The sequence below is a fragment of the Felis catus genome, chromosome E2, assembly GCF_018350175.1.
Source record: "Felis catus isolate Fca126 chromosome E2, F.catus_Fca126_mat1.0, whole genome shotgun sequence".
In the NCBI taxonomy this organism is placed as follows: Eukaryota; Metazoa; Chordata; class Mammalia; order Carnivora; family Felidae; genus Felis; species Felis catus.
Genome location: NC_058382.1, coordinates 47,144,199 through 47,162,540, shown reverse-complemented (window position 1 = coordinate 47,162,540; position 18,342 = coordinate 47,144,199). Strand labels below are relative to the sequence as shown.

At 41.9% G+C, this 18,342-nt stretch overlaps 1 protein-coding gene across 10 annotated transcripts in view; it reads right to left on the bottom strand.

Moving 5' to 3' along the window:
- PMFBP1 (polyamine modulated factor 1 binding protein 1) overlaps positions 1-18,342 on the bottom strand; it is a 52,222-nt gene that overhangs the window by 19,950 nt on the left and 13,930 nt on the right. For all 10 annotated transcript variants that reach the window (XM_019819976.3, XM_045047202.1, XM_019819978.3 and 7 more), the window contains 7 exons: positions 13,314-13,556; positions 10,534-10,755; positions 7,797-7,967; positions 6,708-6,818; positions 2,649-2,775; positions 2,400-2,557; positions 152-392 (listed from right to left, as the gene is read on the bottom strand). In XM_019819976.3, the coding sequence (XP_019675535.2) occupies positions 152-392; positions 2,400-2,557; positions 2,649-2,775; positions 6,708-6,818; positions 7,797-7,967; positions 10,534-10,755; positions 13,314-13,556 (1,273 nt within the window). The remainder of the gene's footprint in view (positions 1-151; positions 393-2,399; positions 2,558-2,648; positions 2,776-6,707; positions 6,819-7,796; positions 7,968-10,533; positions 10,756-13,313; positions 13,557-18,342) is intronic.

Below are 18,342 nucleotides of genomic sequence, written 5' to 3'. Positions count from 1 at the left end.
CTGGGAGATGTACCCTGAGGTCACTGAAGGTTTGGAGTGAAGAAGTGGAGGAAGGAGAGGAAAGTGGCCTGTTAGAGAAAAAAGGGGACTGCTCTGGCCCTGTGGGTTTGAAGTGTGCTGGGGACAGGGACACCGCTTGCCGGGGCCTCACCAATCAGCTTCTGTTGCTGTTGAGCGTCTTCAAGACAGTCCTTGAGCTTCTGGATCTCAGCCTGCAGGGCTCCACACTCTGCCTTGGACTTATCCTGCTTCACCTCCTGGATGGTGATTTCAAGTTCTGTTGTCATTCGTTGCTGCTTCTCCAACTCCATCTCCTTTTTCATGAGGCTGTTCTGAACCTGGGCCAATTCCTTCTCAAGCTCGTGCAACATCTCATCTTTCTCTTGGAGGATCTGAGGAAAGCAAAATGTGGATGCTGATAGAGGCCTCAGTAGTGCCCTGGTGAGGCCAGTTAGAGATTGTCTAGAGTCCTCTCCAGGCACCATCTTCTCTTGTGTGGACATCACAGTAGTCTCCTCCCTCTGCTTCCTGCCTTAACTCAGGCTGCCCTCAACGCAGCAGCCAGGGAAGGGGTGGAGGGTGGGGTCTCTGAAAGTTTAAGTCAGATCTCGTTCTGCCTCTACTCAAACCCTCCGCTAGCCGCATTCACTTAGTAAAAGGCCAAAGTCCTCACAATGACCTCCCAGGATGCTCATGTTCTGGTCTGACCTCACCTCATGGCACCCCTACCCCTCTTGCCTTCAGCCTATCTCCTAGAATATTCTAAGCAGACTGCCGTATAAGGGGGCTCTTGCACTTGCTACTCCCTCTGCCTGGAATATTCTTCCTTAAGACCTTTGCCTGGGTGGCTCCCTCACTTCATTCAAATCTCTGCCCAAATGTTACCTTATCACAGAGGCCTTCCCTGCCCACCCTGTGTGAAATAGCCACAAAGCTGTTGTAAGAATTTATCAGTATCTGATATTGGCATTATATTATATATGAGTTCTGTGATTTGTTTATCGTCTGTCTCTTGGTATTAGAATGTAACCTCCAGGGGAGTAGGGATGTTGCATGTGTTATTATATTCTTTTTAAAAATGTGTACTTATTTATTTTGAGAGAGAGAGAGAGAGAGAGAGAGAGAGACAGAGAGAGAGAGAGACAGAGAGGGGAAGAGCTTGAGCATGGAAGGGGCAGAGAGAGAGAGGGAGAGAGAGAATCCCAAGCAGGCTCCAGGCCATCAGTGCAGAGCCTGACAAAGGCCTCAATCCCAGGAACGTAAGATCATGACCTGAGCTAAAACTGAGTCAGACGCTTAACCAGCTGAGCCACCCAGGCACCCCTGTGTTATTGTATTCTTAATGCCTAGAATGGTGCTTGGCATACCACAGGAACTCAAAAATATTTGTTGACTGAATATATGAATGACTCAAAGCTGTTTACCCAGACTCCTTGCCTCTTGTGGTCATCTCTCTGATATTTCCATTTTGACTAAGGGATCCCCTCTAGACCTTCAAATGGGAGGTTTGAATGACCAGCCAGTCAAGGGGTTGGATGATTTCTATTAGCTCTGATGGAAGTTTAGAGTTGGAATAGCACTGACTACACAAGCTTGCATTGGTTTCACAACCTTTCTGTCCTTACTTCCATTCGTAGGCTTTTCCAGGACCTTGACTTATGTTGGCAATTATAGATCTTCCAAGGCATAGTTCCATTAGTATTTTCAAACTGCCTGATTTGCATATTCATAAGATATTTGTCATTTTATAAATTGAAATTTCTTGAAATTCATAATAAGTTTACCTTACAGAATTTCTTTTTTTTTTTAAATATGAAATTTATTGTCAAATTGGTTTCCACACAACACCCAGTGCTCATCCCAACAGGTGCCCTCCTCAATACCCGTCACCCACCCTCCCCTCCCTCCCACCCCCCATCAACCCTCAGTTTATTCTCAGTTTTTAAGAGTCTCTTATGCTTTGGCTCCCTCCCTCTCTAACTTTTATTTTTGTTCTTCCTTCCCCTCCCCCATGGTCTTCCGTTAAGTTTCTCAGGATCCACATAAGAGTGAAAACATATGGTATCTGTCTTTCTCTGTATGACTTATTTCACTTAGCATAACACTCTCCAGTTCCATCCACGTTGCTATAAAAGGCCATATTTCATTCCAGAATTTCTTTCCACTATCAAGTACAAACAAAAGTATTTTATTTATTTATTATGTGCTATGAGAAATCCCAAAGAAATGCTCAGAATTGCCTCTGGGCCTAAGGACCCCACAGCCTCACTGCTCCTGTGTTGACTGTCCCTGGGCTGTCACAGGGCGTGGGTACAGAGCTGCAGGGCCTGCTCTGGCTGGGGTCCAGCCTCTCACCTGTCCCACTGGTGGCTCTACCCAGAGGGCTCCTCTTGCCTTACCTTGTCTTTCTTCAAACCCAGCTTCTGGGTCTCAGTGATCTGGATCTGTAGCTCCTGCAGCCGCCGTTGCAGGATGATGACCTCCTTATCCTTCCTCTCCATGTGGGCGGATGTCTCCTCCCGCAGCCCGTGCAGGTCCAGCTCCAGCTTCATCATGTCTACAGCGGGATGGGGCATGTGCTTCTCGCTCAGAGGGGGGCTCCGGCTTCCTTCTGCCTCCCGCCCGGCCCCCACTGCTCCCTGGCTCACCCTTCATGATGTTCTTCTTCTGTTCGGACACGGCCTCTAGCTCCATGCGCAGGTCCTTCACCAGGTTCTGGTACTCCTCCACGTGCAGGCACTGGCTGTCTTTCTGCTCCTGCAAGTGCTTCAGTATCTGGGCGGATGGGAAAGGAGCAGGGCGGGATGAGGATATGGGGGAACAGTGCTTTCTAAAATTCTGACTCTCAGGGAACCTGGGTGGCTCAGTCGGTTAGGCATCCCACTGATTTTGGTTCAGGTCCTGATCTTACATTTGTGGGATTGACCCCATGTTGGGCTTTGTGCTGACAGTGCAGAGCCTGCTTGGGATTCTCTCTCTCCCTCCCTCTCTGCACCTCCCCCTGCTCTCTCTCTCTCTCTCTCTCACACACACACACACACACACACACACACTCTCTCTCTCTCTCTCTCTCTTTCTGTCTCAAAATAAATAAACAAACATTTAAGTTGCCAAATGTCTAGAACTGGTGAATCCAGAGAAACAGAGAAGAATAGTAGGTGCCAGGGGCTGAGGGAAGGAGGATGGGGAGTGAGTGCTAGTGGATATGGGGTTTCTTTTTAGAGTGAGACAAATATTCTGGAATTAGTGGGGATGGTGGCCCAACCACCACTATTTTTAAACCACTGAACTGTATACTTTAAACAGTGAGTTTTAAAGTATGTCAATTATATGTCAATTTAAAAATATTAAAATAATAAAAAAATGTGGCAGACTTAGCATCCTCATGTAGAATGTGCACAAAAGCCTCCAGCCCTTCTGCCCTGTAACAATCAACAGTCACTGATGGAGCACCTACTATGTACTAGGCCCTGTCTCCTTCTGCCCTGTAACAATTGACAGTCATTGATGGGGCACCTACTATGTGCTAGGCACTATCCTAAGTGCTGGGGACAGTGGAACAAAAAACCCCACAGACATGAATCCTTGCTGCCATTGAGCTGACCTTACAGTGGGGTGAGACAGACAAAGAGCCTAAGTAGTCACTTGCAGACAATGTTAACAGTTGATAGGTGCTATGGAAGACACAGAGCAGCAAGAGGGGAATGGGGGTGTATGGGGGGATGGGGTTGTCATTATAAATAGAATGGACAGGTTGGCCCCACTGAGAAGGTGTCTCTGAGCAGGGAGTGAGCCATGCTGTAGTGTCTCTAGGTATCTGTAGACAGGGGAACTAGCTGGTGACCAGACTTTGGGGAGACAACATGGGGAGGTCATGTGGTTAGAGGGATAGGTGATGGAGAGAGTAGGGGGACATGAGGTGAGAGGTCAGTGGGTGGTAGCATCATGGGGGGCTTGTAGTCCTCGGGCAAGGACTTTGGCTTTTTACCCCGAAGCAGGAGGCTGTAACTAAGAGAAGGTAGGAAGATGTGGTCGAGGAGGAGCAGTTAGTCATCTGGACATCAAGGGAGAGTTATGTGATTTCAGAGTTGTCAGGAAGAGGAGACTGCAGCATGAAGGTGGGCAGGGCAGGGGACAGCTGGAGGAATATAGGGTAATCACCATATGATCCAGGTGTGGGCACTGCAGAGGCTCAAAAGCTCACTCTATGGGGTGCCAGAGTGGCTCAGTTGGTTAGGTGTCTGACTTGGGCTCAGGTCACAATCTTGTGGTTTATGAGTTCAAGCCCTGGATCAGGCTCTGAGCCAACAGTGCAAAGCCTTCTTGGGATTCTCTCTCTCTCTCTCTCTCTCTCTGCCTCTACCCCACCTGCTCTCTTTGCTCTCTCTCTCTCTCTCTCTCTAAATAAATAAAACAAAAAGGATCACTCTATGCCAGGCCAGCTGGGACCTGGATAGTGCCATTCCTAATAGAACATCCAGGTAACATGAAAGCTTTGGATAGGACACATAAAATGGTAGTGGAAAGTATAGTCTGTTTCATAGGGAAGTCTGCATCAATTTAAAAAATGTAGTGGTAAAAAGGCATTAGTGTTTCATTGATATAGAGTTTTGGTTTTGCAAGATGAGAATGTTCTAAAGATCTGTTGCACAACAATGTGAATATAACTTAACATGACTAAAATGTACACTTAAATGTGATTAAGATGGCAAATTTAATGTTATATGTATTTTTGCCATTATAAAAAATAAGAGTATGGGAGAAATAAAGACATTTTTCAGACAAAAAAAAAACCCAGGAGTGTTATGAGATCTTGCTGTAGGTCAGGACGTGAATAATATGGAACTGACCTTTAAAATAAATATTGACAGATGTCCAAGGAAGAACTCCAAAATTCAATACTGATCCTTCATTCATTTAAACTTTCTGGTGTCAGAAAGTCCTGGAAAGAGAAGAGTCTCCATCCCTCCAGTAGAGGACTCTTGGAGAGCTTATATGTGTTGTTCACTCTCCCTGCTACCTGCCTTTGCCTACCCACAGTATGGCCTCAGGTGGCTGGCTTTGCCTTGGATCCCAGGTTCAGGTATGACTGACTTAAGATCTCACCAAGGAAATGCAAACTGGTGCAGCCACTGTGGAAAACAGTATGGAGGTTCCTTAAAAACTTTTTTTTATTAGATTTTTAAATGTTTATTTTTGAGACAGAGAGAGAGACAGTGTCTGAGCAGGGGAGGGGCAGAGACAGAGATACACACAGAATCTGAAGCTAGCTCCAGGCTCTGGGCTGTCAGCACAGAGCCTGATGTGGGGCTCAAACCCATGAACCACGAGATCAGGAGCTCAGCTGAAGTTGGACGCTTAACCAACTGAGCCACCCAGGCACCCCTGAGGTTCCTGAAAAACTTCAAAATAGAACTGTCTTATGATCCAGCAATTGCACTACTGGGTATTTACACAAAGAATACAAGGAGAGTAATTCAAAGGGATACATGCACTCCTATGTTTATAGCAGCATTATTTACAATTAGCTGAGATACGGAAGCAGCCCAAATGACCATCAACTGACCAATGGATAAAGAAGATATGGTATATTCCATATACAATGGAATATTATTCAACCACAAAAAAGAATGAAATTTTGCCAGTTGCAACGACATGGATAGAACGAGAGGGTATAATGCTCAGCAAAATATGTTGGTCAGAGAAAGTCAAATGCCAAATATGATTTCACTCATATTTGGAATTTAAGAAACAAGACAAATAAGCAAAGGGGAAAAGAGATAGAGATAGAGATAAAGAGAATCAAAAAACAGATTCTTAATTATAGAGTACGAACTGAAGAGGGGAGGTGGGTGAAGGAGTGGGTTAATAAATAGGTGATGGGGATTAAGGAGTGCACTTGTCATGATAAGCACCAACTGATGTACAGAATTATTGAATCACTGTATTGTATACTTAAAATTAATATAATGTTGTGTGTTAACTAACTGGAATGAAAATAAAAACTTAAGGGGCACCTGGGCGGCTCAGTTGGTTAAACATCTGACTCTCGGGTGTTGGCTCAGGTCATGACATGTCTGGTCTAACAGTGCAGAGCCTGCTTGGGATTCTCTCTCTCCCTCTCTCTCTCTGCCCTTCCCTCGCTATCTCTCTCTCTCTCTCTCTCAAAATAAATAAACATCAAAAAAAAAGTAACTTAAAAAAAAAGATCTCACCTAGGAGAGCACTGAACCTAGCTTTGGCTACTAGTTGGTCAAATCTTGCTATTTGTTTACATGGTTTAAATGCTTATTCACTGTTAGAAACAATTTTTGAGATGGCTTTGAATTTTGAAAATAATGAGTTTTTGAAAAAAAGGACTGATTGTGAATAGATAATCTTCCCTAAATTTGGTGCTCTTCAACTCCAACCAGAGACTAGAAAGCTGAATGGTCCTTTTGAACCTAGCAACCCAAGAGGAGTCTCTGTCTTATTTAGGAGTACTGTTGAAAGGGGGTTAAGAAGCAGGTGCAATTCCAAAATTCAGCCACAAAATTGAATACTGCCAGACACATTCGTTGGGACTTGGCATACATTGCATACAGTATCTTTGTGACAGGGCCAACCAAGGTCACACAAATATAGAAATGAAAAATAAGCAAGAAAACCCAGAATCAAACTCAACTCCACTCGACACCCCAGGCACAAATAAGCAAAAGTTCGCCTACCTTTTTAATGTCTTCACAATCTTCTGAGGAGCTAGGAGGATGTCTGTGTGTGGCTGTATAGGAAGCAAAATCTGCTTGTAATTTTATCAAAGCCTCTTCACGCTCCAGAACCTGCGTATAAGTGTAGGTCAGTCATGCTGGGTGATCAACAGAATGTGATTATTACTAGACTAATGTTGCAGGGTGTTCCTTTTTTCAGCCTAAGTTCATTGTAATATTCCTGTGTGCTTAGTTCAGAGAAACAATTAGGTTCTCAATCTTACATCAAGGTTCAGTAAGGCATAGGCAGTGGTTTGTCTCAAGTCTGTCAGTGGCCACATTTTGGACTCCCTCCTGAACCTCTGTGTGGCCTAGTTTATGAGGCAGAAGGGTCTTTAAAAACTGTGATGGAAAAACATACCTGATGTATCAGAGGACAGGATTCAAAGTTCAAGAATTAAAGAAGGAAGTTTCTTATGCAGTGGGTGGATGTGTATGTACTTTAAAAAAAATTTAAAAAGCATGGAAATTTTGTTCTTGTTGGTTGAAAATAATTCAAACAAAACCCAAATCATCAAAAATAAGTGAAATCTCCTCTCCATTTAGTCTCCCTTCTCTTCCTTCCACTAGGGGGCAGTGGGTACTATGGGCAATTTACTGTACGTACTTCCATAATATGATCAAAGAGTTTAAAAAACAAAAGTGGAACTGAACTATTCATAGTATTTTGCAACCTTTCTCAACAATATATCACAAACATCCTTCTACACAGTCCTTACAGATCTACTTAATACTTTTTCTTGGCTGCATATTACTCTACAGTATGGATATCTCTTTAACCATTTTAAGAAAATTTCTTCAACCATCTCCCTATTGATGAACACTTAGGTTGTTGTGTGAGAGATTTTAAGTCTCTTTAGAATCTTGAACTTAGTATGGGTTCGGGGGATGCATCCATGGAGAATATGAACAAAAGGTGGGGGCAAGTATAATTAAGATATTTGAGGAGTCTTGGGGAAAGAGATTACTTTAGGTGACTCTTTTTCCCTCCTTTCTTTCTTCATGGCATTATTTTTGGTGTCTCAGAAAAATGTTCTAAAAGTCACTTACCAAAGCATTACTGCAGGCTAGTTTATTTCGAAGTTCCTGGATTAGATCATCCTGTTCAGAGACCTTTTGCCAGACTTCAGACAGTCGCTTCAGGGTCTCCTGATGCTCTTGAATCATGCAGGAAGAAGTATATATACGCACCTTTGAATGGTCACCCTTATTCTCAGGGTCCTGGGATATTTAGAAATAATGGGTTGGTTTTGTTCATGATATTTGAGTTAACTTCAGAATAACAGAAGCATGGAAAATCTCTTTGCTCTATATTCTAAAAGTTTATGTTCATATATGTGAATAATATCTCCCTAAGTTAAAGAAAAAAATTAACCAGTGCATACACATGGTGAAAACTTCAAACAGTTCATAAGAGTATACACTGAAAAGTTAGTCTTCCATCTTGACCCTCCATGACCCAGTTCTCTTCTTCTATGACAGTCTGTGTTACCAGTTTTGGGGGGTATCCTTCCAGGGATATTTTATGTATATACATATATATACATCGGTATATATACTGAGTTGGCACTTCAGAGTAATGGGAAAGAGGTTCAACAAATCAAGTTGGGACAGCTGGAGACCCCTCTTGGAAAACACAAAATTATGTATATCTATATTTATCTATCTACCTATATATGTAGAGTCTCTCTCTCTCTCTCTATCCATCTATATCAATTCCAAATAGACTAAAGATAAAAACATGGAAGTACAAATCTACAAAAGTGCTAAAAAGAAAATGAGGTAAACTTTTATGATCTTGGGGGTAAAGAAGGTCTTCCTAAGCATGAAATCAAACCTCAAATCTATCAAGGAGGCCTCAGAGACTTAACTCCATAAAAATTTAAAATTTCTATATAGTGGCGTGCCTGGGTGGCTCAGTCAGTTAAGCGTCCGACTTCGGCTCAGGTCATGATCTCACAGTTCGTGAGTTCAAGTCCCGCATCAGGTTCTGTGTTGACAGCTTAGAGCCTGGAGCCTGCTTCAAATTCTATGTTTCCCTCTCTCTCTGCTCCTCCTCCGTTCATGCTCTCTCTCCTTCAAAAACAAATAAAAACACTAAAAATTGTTTTTAAAACAATAAAAAAATTTTCTATATAGTGACAAATACCATTAGTAAAGTAAAATGAAAAGGTACAAACTGGGAGAAGGTATTTGTCACATATGTAATACAGCACTATTACACGTAGTATATTAAGAAGTTCCTGTAAGTTGATACACAGAAGACTAAATACCCAATTAAAAAATAGGTTAAGGATTTAAATAAGTAATTCATCAAACAGATATCCATATGACCAATACACTCATGAGCAGTGCTCAATATTTGTCAGCATGGAGGTGTGGGCACTGTGATGTGCCTCCCGGGCTGGGAGGTCTGCCCTGAGACAGCCCTCAGTTGTCAGCCCTTTTTAGGGATTGCCTGGGCTGAAGAAAACTGCTTTGCCCAAAGTCATGCCTCTTCCTAGGGGCAGCTCACACTCAAAACTGATCAACATGGAGCTAGACGGTTAGCTCCTTTCCCCCAATTTGGGCCCCTTTTGAAGGGCTGTTCAGCCCCAGAGCTCCCCACAGGGTTGGCTAAGGCCTTTGTTGGGACTGCATCACAGCTCAGCTTCTCCCCCTGCTCAACCTTGCTTCCTTCTCCTTCCTGTCACAGGTGCTGATACCCAGGGATCTGCCTACCAAAATGTACTGCTTGCCAATTTGTCTCAGAGTCTGCTTGGTGGGGAGCCCAACCTGCAACTGTTAGAATTAAAGGAAATGAAAACTGTAATGAAAAACTTTTTTTTTTCCATGCATCAGGTTAGCAAAATGTAAAAAGACTGAAAACATAACCATGGGAGTGAGAGGAAGTAAGCTCCCTTTATTATTGTTGGTAAAGGTGTAAACTGGGAGAACCTTTTTGACATTCAATTTAGAAGTATCTTTAAACATTAAAAATAAGCATATCCTTTGACTCAGCAATCCCACTTCAGGAAATTATCCCATAGGAATAAGGATGTTCATTATAGCTTGTTTGTAATAGACAAAATAGGTCAGTAGATGGTATAGTCATACCATAGAATACAAGGAAATGGCAATTGTCAAGATCTACATTTAAAAGGCAAGGTGGAGAACCACATTTATGAAATGACCCATTTATATAAAAAGAAAATCCTAACCATTTATATATGTAACTGTATAACAAAAGACTGAGGAAGATTCCCAACAGATTTTTCAAATGATTACCTAAGGGGAGGAGGGGGGGTAGAGGAGGCTGAAGGCAGGCTTTCAAGTTTAATCTCTGTAATTCTGTCTAGAGAGCCTACATTGTTGTATTACTTGTGTAATTAAAAAAAGCAATTAAAGGAAAAAAAAGGGGATTCAGGCATTTTGGCTCTTCTTTGTTATCTTTTATGGGTTTCTCCCCGTTTGACCCTGAGGTATGGTATGCATGAGTCCTGTGACCTACATGAGCCCCCCAGCCAGAACCCCCCCATGAGAACATGGAAGATTTGAGAGTCCAGTTATTAGAAATGCTGCATCTTTATATTAATTAAGGAGCTTCAAAATTCCTAGGGAGGAATCTTAAAGGAGATGTAAAGGCTGGAAATTGAAAGCTGAGGGCTCCAACACTGAAGGGAGGGAACGACATCTGGTTGAAGGTTTGGGTTTCCCTCAGAGGAAGCAGGGACTGTTAGCAGGGACAACCAGGAAGCACGTCCACTTGCTGGAGTGCCTGGTCTGAGTGGTCTGGGGTGAGTCCTACCTGACTGACAATCCTGCTGAGCTCCCCCTCCAGCATCTTCACTTGGCACTCCAGCAACTCAATGTTGCTTAGGGAAGTCTGGTATTTATCCCTGTAGAGGTTTAGGCTCCTTTCTAGGGAGATGATCTTGTCCTCGGCCAAAGCAAGTTGCTCCTGTGCCAAATGGAGCTTCTCCCCTGTGTTCTCATTATGATTTCCCATTTCCTCCTCATAGAGAATCACCTGTTGGTGTAGGAATGAAACCACACTGAACTCATGGAGGCATCTCATGAGGAAAGAGCACAGCTATCAGACTCCACGTAGAGGAGTCTTATGTCTTAACTAGAAGCCCAGATGTTCAGAATAGGCCCAGCACAGATTTAAAAGCTATGATATACAATATCAGAATGTTAATGATTAGAAATAAAAAAAAAGATGGTCCTATTTGGATGGTAAACTTCTTAAAGGCAGGGGCCATTTTCTATTTCCCATTCTGCCTGGCATGTAGTAAAAACTCAATAACAACTTGTCAGTTGATTAATATGAATGCATTTCTATAGCTCCATTTTTTTAAGGGCTTGAAATGCCAGTATTCTTTCCTTCCCAGGTATTCTCTAGAGATCAATTTAGAAAAAGTGGAGCCCCTCATGCACACAGCAAAGTTCCTGAGAGACCATGGGGGAACAACCCCAAATTCCTCTGGGACTTGCACAATTCTTATCTAGATTCCTTTCCTTCCTAATCAGTTAATTAGTCAACCAACTGACAGGTATTTATTGAGTGCTCATAAGCAATGTCTTGGGTGTTGAGGGGATATGTTGAGGGGATAATTTGGGGGAATATGTAATTTATAACTAGCAAACAACTGTCTAGAGTTGAGTGTGCTAGGTTGTATGGCTAGAGTTATATGTATTGGAGGAGAAAAGAGCGGGAGGGTCATCAAGGAATGTTTCATCTTGGTTCAAATAGTTCAGTGTGGAAACTGGATAGAACGCATTCTGTAAGTCTAAGCTATTTATTGCCATTTGAAGTTACTCTTAGGAAAAGGTCACTTAGTTTGAGATGTTTATTAGATAAGGGAAAGAGGAAAGGAATATTTATGTTTAAAGGTCTACAACCGAAGCTGTCAGTGACTTGCTCCCATCCCCTTGGCACTCACCATTCCTTTGCATGCTAAATGCATTCCAACCACAAACATCTTCAACTCATTGCCTGAGGGATGCTCTGGCCTCAGGAGCCCACTCAAGCAGAGGAGAAAGACAAGGCAGGTTACAAGTACTGGGGAGTTAAAAGCCTCAGGTGCATCCTTCAACCACTGACTGGGTGGGTTGGCATGGGATCACCATGTTCTACACTTTCTCCCAGGGTTCTCCAGAGGGCATGAACCCCAGGTGCCCACAGCAGAGGTCTTGTGATTTTCTTTATGGGCTTCCTGCCTTTCTTTGACTCACTTCCCCACTCTCTCTCCGGGATCACCTCCTGAATAAACTACTTCCATTCATTTCCTTGTCGTAGGCTCTGCTGTTGGGAAACACAACCTTCCACAAAGTTTAATGCTACTGAGTAACAAAGTATTGAGGAAACTTGGCAGAATGTTGAGAGTAATTTTTTCCAATGCTTTCCTTGTGTGAGATCTTTGTCAGTGACTGCTACTTGCCAGATCCCACATCAACTCTCCCCCTCCTCCTTCATAGTTGAAACTTGACTTCATTTGGGACGGCAGTGCACCTCACTAAAATACATTTCCTTGGCTTTCTAGAAACTAGCTGTAGCCATATGACTAACTCTGGCCCATGATGCATAAATGAAAGTGTTGTGTGGGGCTTCTGGAAGGTGTCTTTAAAAGAGAAGAGTGTCTTTTCCTCTCCTCCTCCTCCTTTGCCCCCATCCTGATTATTTGCCCCCATCACAGGATGTGAAGTTTGGAGCTCCAGCAGCCATCTTAGGAGACCTAAAAAATGGAAGTCTGGAGCTGATGATGGTGGACCCAAAAGATAGGACCCTAGAATTGCAGTTCCCGAAATAGTCCTAGACCATCCACCTCCAGCCATCTTAGCACTATCCTAGAGAGTCTCTGGAATTTTATCTCAAAAGGCAAAGGAAGAAAATACCAGGGGAGGCTGCCTGTCTCATTACATAGAACCTATAGTTTTTACTGCTGCTAGTGCTACCACTGCTTAACTGGCTTAAATTCTACAGTTTTGGTCTTTGGAATTGACTCAGGATTCCACAAGGATGCTCTTTCTGGTTTAAAAAAATACTATCCTGGCACATGAATAGAAATGAATGTACAGAATATACTTAAGTCTCTATGATCTAAAACTGCAGTCTGAAAAAATGACCAATCTGGTACTCTCAGTGATTGACTCAGACTCAATGTCTGGTTATCTTATCAACTATCAAAGTGCTAAAAATTTATATATTATCAAAATCTGATTTTTCTAAAAATGGTTCATTTAATGGATTTTATGCCTCTTTTTTATAACCCTCAGAGACCTAGAGTCTTTTGCATTTAAATTGCAATGGTAATAGGATGGAAATGATGGACCTATATGCACACCACACATACACACACTGTGTGCCCCACATGTATCGTTAGTGGAGCTCTCATTTATGCCATTCTGTTTAGTTCCCTCTGTTTGGTTTCAAAAAGAATGAGAATTAAAGAGGGAACATTGATAAAACCTGCTCAGGATATTGGGAAGTTCTCTGTAAGCCCACTGTCTGTTTTCTAGTAGGTACGACCTGATTTCTGTAGGTACATGGGCAAGGAGACATTTCCATAGTTATTCTATGTATACCTCATCTTCTTTTAGTTTGCAGTGATGGTGGAGAAGAACCAGGTCAGAAGTCTGCTTTTCTAGGACGGACTGATACTGTAGGAGGGAACAGTAAGAAGTCTGCAGCTCTTCTGTGCGAAACTCCAGTTCTTGCTGGAGAGCAAGCAATTTTTTCTTGAGTTGTTGGAGTTGCCTCAGATGGCACTGCTTACTGGGCTCAAACTCCATCCGCGGCTCCTTGAATGCTAGCACTTGCTTCTTATTCTGCAATTGAGATCAAATATATGGAAAGAACTTTAGGTTATCGCTCAGTTTGCATTCATTCTTTGATTTTTTTCACTTGTCCAACAATTCACATCCATCTATAGTCATCCTTTCATCCACAGAACACTTACTAAACACTTCACTGTATTCACAATGAAAAATCATTTTATATTTCCATCCTGTAAGGAGGATTTGAAAGAAAAAAAAAAAACCTAGGTCTTTCTTACTATTTGGATCTACCAGTCATATTACTTGGGCCAGAAGAAAAAAACATACAGCTAAAGAATCTAGAAAGTAGTATAAAGATACACATGTTAATATGGGTTTGTTTGTTTGTTTGGTCTTCAAACAAATATAACCTATTTAAGGTTATATTTAAATATAACCTAACTGACCTAGAATGTAGTGAATTTCTGGTCAGTGTTCTTGGACTGAACTCGATTATTAAAAATGCTCAGATAAAAAGGTAAACTCGGGGCGCCTGGGTGGCTCAGTCGGTTAAGCGGCCGACTTTGGCTCAGGTCATGATCTTGCAGTCCGTGAGTTCGAGCCCCGCGTCGGGCTCTGTGCTGACAGCTCAGAGCCTGGATCCTGTTTCAGATTCTGTGTCTCCCTCTCTCTGACACTCCCCCGTTCATGCTCTGTCTCTCTCTGTCTCAAAAATAAATAAACGTTAAAAAAAAAAAAGGTAAACTCTTGGGGAAACAGCTTTTTGTAATGCTGGGAAATGGGAGGCAGAGCTATCATTCAGGGACATCTGGGCACAGACTCTGTTGTCTCCTCCTGAAGGAAGATGTGACCCTGTAGATGCTGAGTGTGTGTGTGTATGTATGTGTGTGAGAGACACAGACAGAGAGACACACACAGAGAGAAATAGAGAGAGATAGAGAGAGAGAGAGAGAGAGAGATTTCTTCCTGCTAATCCACAGTCAACTTGAAAAGCTGCTATAGACCCATCTTATGTTTTTACTCATTCATTCAATAAACATACATTGAGCACCTGCTTTGTATCAGGTATACTGCTGGTAGGACGTATCCCTGAGGTATTTATTACAGTACAGTTGAGGTCTTTGCACTCAAGTTTCTATATTTGCTTGCCCAACATCCTTGATGACATATGAAAGAGAGGTGGATGAAGAGGGTGGCGCATGGGCATTCCTTAACTCCCATTTCTGCTTATTATCCCCCTATTCATTCTTTAAAACTGTCCAATTCTTGCTTTCCTTGTTTTCCCTGCAAAGTTGCCTTTGCACCAATACCATACACTTTACTGGCATGTCTTTAATATCGCATTTCACATTCCACCTTGCATTGCAGTGACCTCTGTATATCTTAACTTCTAATTAGATTATAAACTCCTGGAGGCCGGGGCCATGTCTGCTTCTATAGGACATAGAGATTTATACACAGTTAGGTATTAAAGTAGGAAGTAAAACAGAGAACAGACAATATCATTGGCTCCCAAAAATGTGAGCTTGTGGTCTCGGGCTAATTAACAGAGTACTTTCAAATTTTTAAAAAATTAACATTTTTTTACAGGGTTATTGAAGTATACTTTATATATCATAAAATTCAACCATTGTAAGTGTACAGTTCAATGATTTGTTGAAAATTTATATAGTTGTGCAACCATTTTACAATCTGGTTTTAGAACATCTCCATCACCTCAGAAAATTCTCTCATGCCCATTTGTCACTCCTGTTCCTACCCCAGCTCCAGGCAACCACTAATCTGCTTTCTGCCTCTATGGATTTGCCCTTTCTAGACATTTCATATAAATGGAATTGTATGTCATCTTTTGTGTCTGTCTTCTTTCACTTAGCATAATGTTTTTGAGGTTCATCCAGGCTATAGAAAGAATCAGTATTTTGTTCTTTTTTTTATTGCTGAATAGTATGAATATACCATATTTTGTTTATCTGTTCACCAGTTGATAGATATTTGGATTGTTTCAGCTTTTGGCTATCCTGAATAACGCTGCTATGAGCATTAACATAGTAGCCATCTGCAGATGTGATATTTTCCTTTAATTTGTTTAGCAAACATTATGGTGTACCTACTATGTGTCAAGCACGGTACCAGGTATTGGGGATATAGAAGCATATAAAACAGAATACCTGCCTTCATGCATTTTTCATCTAGTGGGGAGGGGGGAGTCAGCAAATTAAGTAAGTAAATAATGTAGTGTATTAAAAGGAAAAAGTGCTATGGAGGAGAGTAAAGCAGGGGAGAGGGATGAAGAAGGCTTGCATGGAGGGAACTGTAATTTTGAATTAAGAATTTTAACGGAGGACCAAATTGAGAAGGTGGTATTTGAGCTAAGATTTGAAGGAGGCAGGGAAAGAGCCTGGTGGGAATCTACAGCAGGAACATTCCAGGGAGAGATAACGGCTTGGGCTAGGGCTTGGGCTACGGCTTGGGCTAGGGCTTGGAGGTGGGAGGTGCCTGGTGGTGTCTGAGGAATCACTTTGTTCTGGCTGGAGCAGAGAATGGGGGAGAGTGGTACCAGATGAGGTGAGAAAGAAAGAGAGGTGAGGTCCTTTCAGGGCCACATAGTCCATTCTAAAAACTTTAACTTTTCCTTTCAGTGAGATAAAAGGTCATTGGAAGGTACTGAACAGACAAGTGAAATGATATCCTTTAGATGTTACAAACGCCCAGATGTTACACACTGCCCATTCTACTGAAAATCAACTGTAGGGAGGCAAAGACTGAAGTAGAGAGACCAGCAAAGAGGGTGCTACAAGAATCCAGGCAAGAAGGGATGGTGGCATGGACCAAGGTGGAAGTTGGGAGAAAGGGCTGGATTGTAAATATGTTTTGAAAATAGATTCCATAGGATTGGTTGCTGTGTTGGATGGTCGGAGATGATGATCATCCAAGGCAAATCGACTCCAAGGTTTTGGTCTGAGTAACTGGAGAGACTGAAGTTTAATGAGATTAATTTTGTGAGAACTGGGACTGAAAAGAGGGAAAACTTTCTCTAGTGAGAGTGAGTGGGGTGGCTCAGGTAAGAGAAGGGAAGCTCAGCCCAGCTCAAAAGGAGAAAGACAAAAGCTAATTGTGTCAGTTCATTCTGAATGAGAAGACTGAAAATGGACCATTGTGGTCACCAGCAAAAGAAATCCTAGACAAAGACAAGCCAAACTTTTGGCCTGAATAGCTGGTGTATGTGGCTGAAGGGAAGTTAATGATGACTTCTTTCTTAAGCCAAACAAAGCTGAATTTTGTATTTACTCTGTGCAGCTATAATTGCCAACATTTAGATGGAATATTTTTAGTTAAGTGTTCTCATTCTTTTCAAAATAAGAATGTTGCTATTCTTGGGGTGCCTGGGTGGCTCAGTCGGTTAAGCATCCGACTTCGGCTCAGGTCATAATCTCATGGTTCGTGGGTTTGGGGCCTGCAATGGACTCTGTGCTGATAGCTCAGAGCCTGGAGCCTGCTTCGGATTCTGGGTCTCCCTCTCTCTCTGCCCCTCTGTCCCCTCCCCCACCCCCAATAAATAAACATTAAAAAAAATTTTTTAAATGTTGCTATTCTCAGAATTCATCGATGAATGAGGTTCAAAGAGAAGGGACTTGGGAGTGGTATGTGGGTGTGTGTGCATGCACACATACATGTATAGGGGGATGTTCTCAACTGCCAAAGTCTTCTGTCTCTGCAGGTAAGCTGGGGGTGGAAAGCTACTTGGAAAAAGACATGGTCAAAAATAACTATTAAATGTGGCTAGAGCCAAAACAAGGGGGTGAACATCCTGGGGTAGGGTTAATTCAGAGGGCTTATTTTAGTGAAGCAGATAACCAACAAAATCCTCACGAAATTTTTCCCAAATTCAGTTTTTCTTGGCTTTGTTGAAGTTGATTTGATCTCTGAAAATTATAAAAACTGGATTCCTGGTCCCTCCAGTACTTGTGTGTAACTGTTGATTTGGACCTGGCTCTCTACTGATGGATGTATATGACCCAGTTGAAAACAAACTGTGCTCTCTTCACTGTTCATTCTTTCTTAGTTTCCCCTTATTTCCATGTTCCTATTTTCTCTTCATCACACAAAAGAATGAAAGAAGTGCTCTTTGTTCATCTTTTTTAAAAGTCAAACTTTTTCTTTAGGTTTTCCCCTCCTAGAATGTGGTACATCATCTAATCTTAGGTGTGTTCATAATTGTTCTGTGGCTTGAAAGCCTCCTGTAGATAAAGAATGTCATTTCCTATGTGTATAAAACTCAGCAAACTGTTAGTGATACTGGTGAACTGTTAGTTCCAATTTCTCTTCCCCAGAGGTCATGTTGAGTCTTCTGGGTTTAATTTTGGTTTGAAGTAACATGATAGGCCAACCAGATGATGAGAGTTCATTCAAATCTTCCAGTACAGGGCAAACATAATGCCTGGCCAAATTTGTCTGGTTTTGAAGATCCAAAGAACTGCCCATATCTGCAGAGAAACTAGAGTTTCCTTGATGAGAATTTTAAACATTTGTACACTATAGATACCAATGTGTTTAGAGGTCAAATTTCAAAGTCTTGGAGAAATGCCTGGAATTGTTTGAGACCTATTAAATTTCTACTTATTTATTCTTAAGTATTCAAAAGATTATGTTGTCTTAATTCTAAATTAATAGAAAATGACATGTTATGGATGAAGTCTGCATTTCACTTATAGATGTGCTAAAGAGCAGTATGAGAAAGGCATCAGTGCATTTTCTACTGCCTCTTTGTCTTTTTTTTTTTTTTTAAGTTTTCTTTCTAGTGAAGACATAGATATTTTATGAGATTCTGCTTTGACCT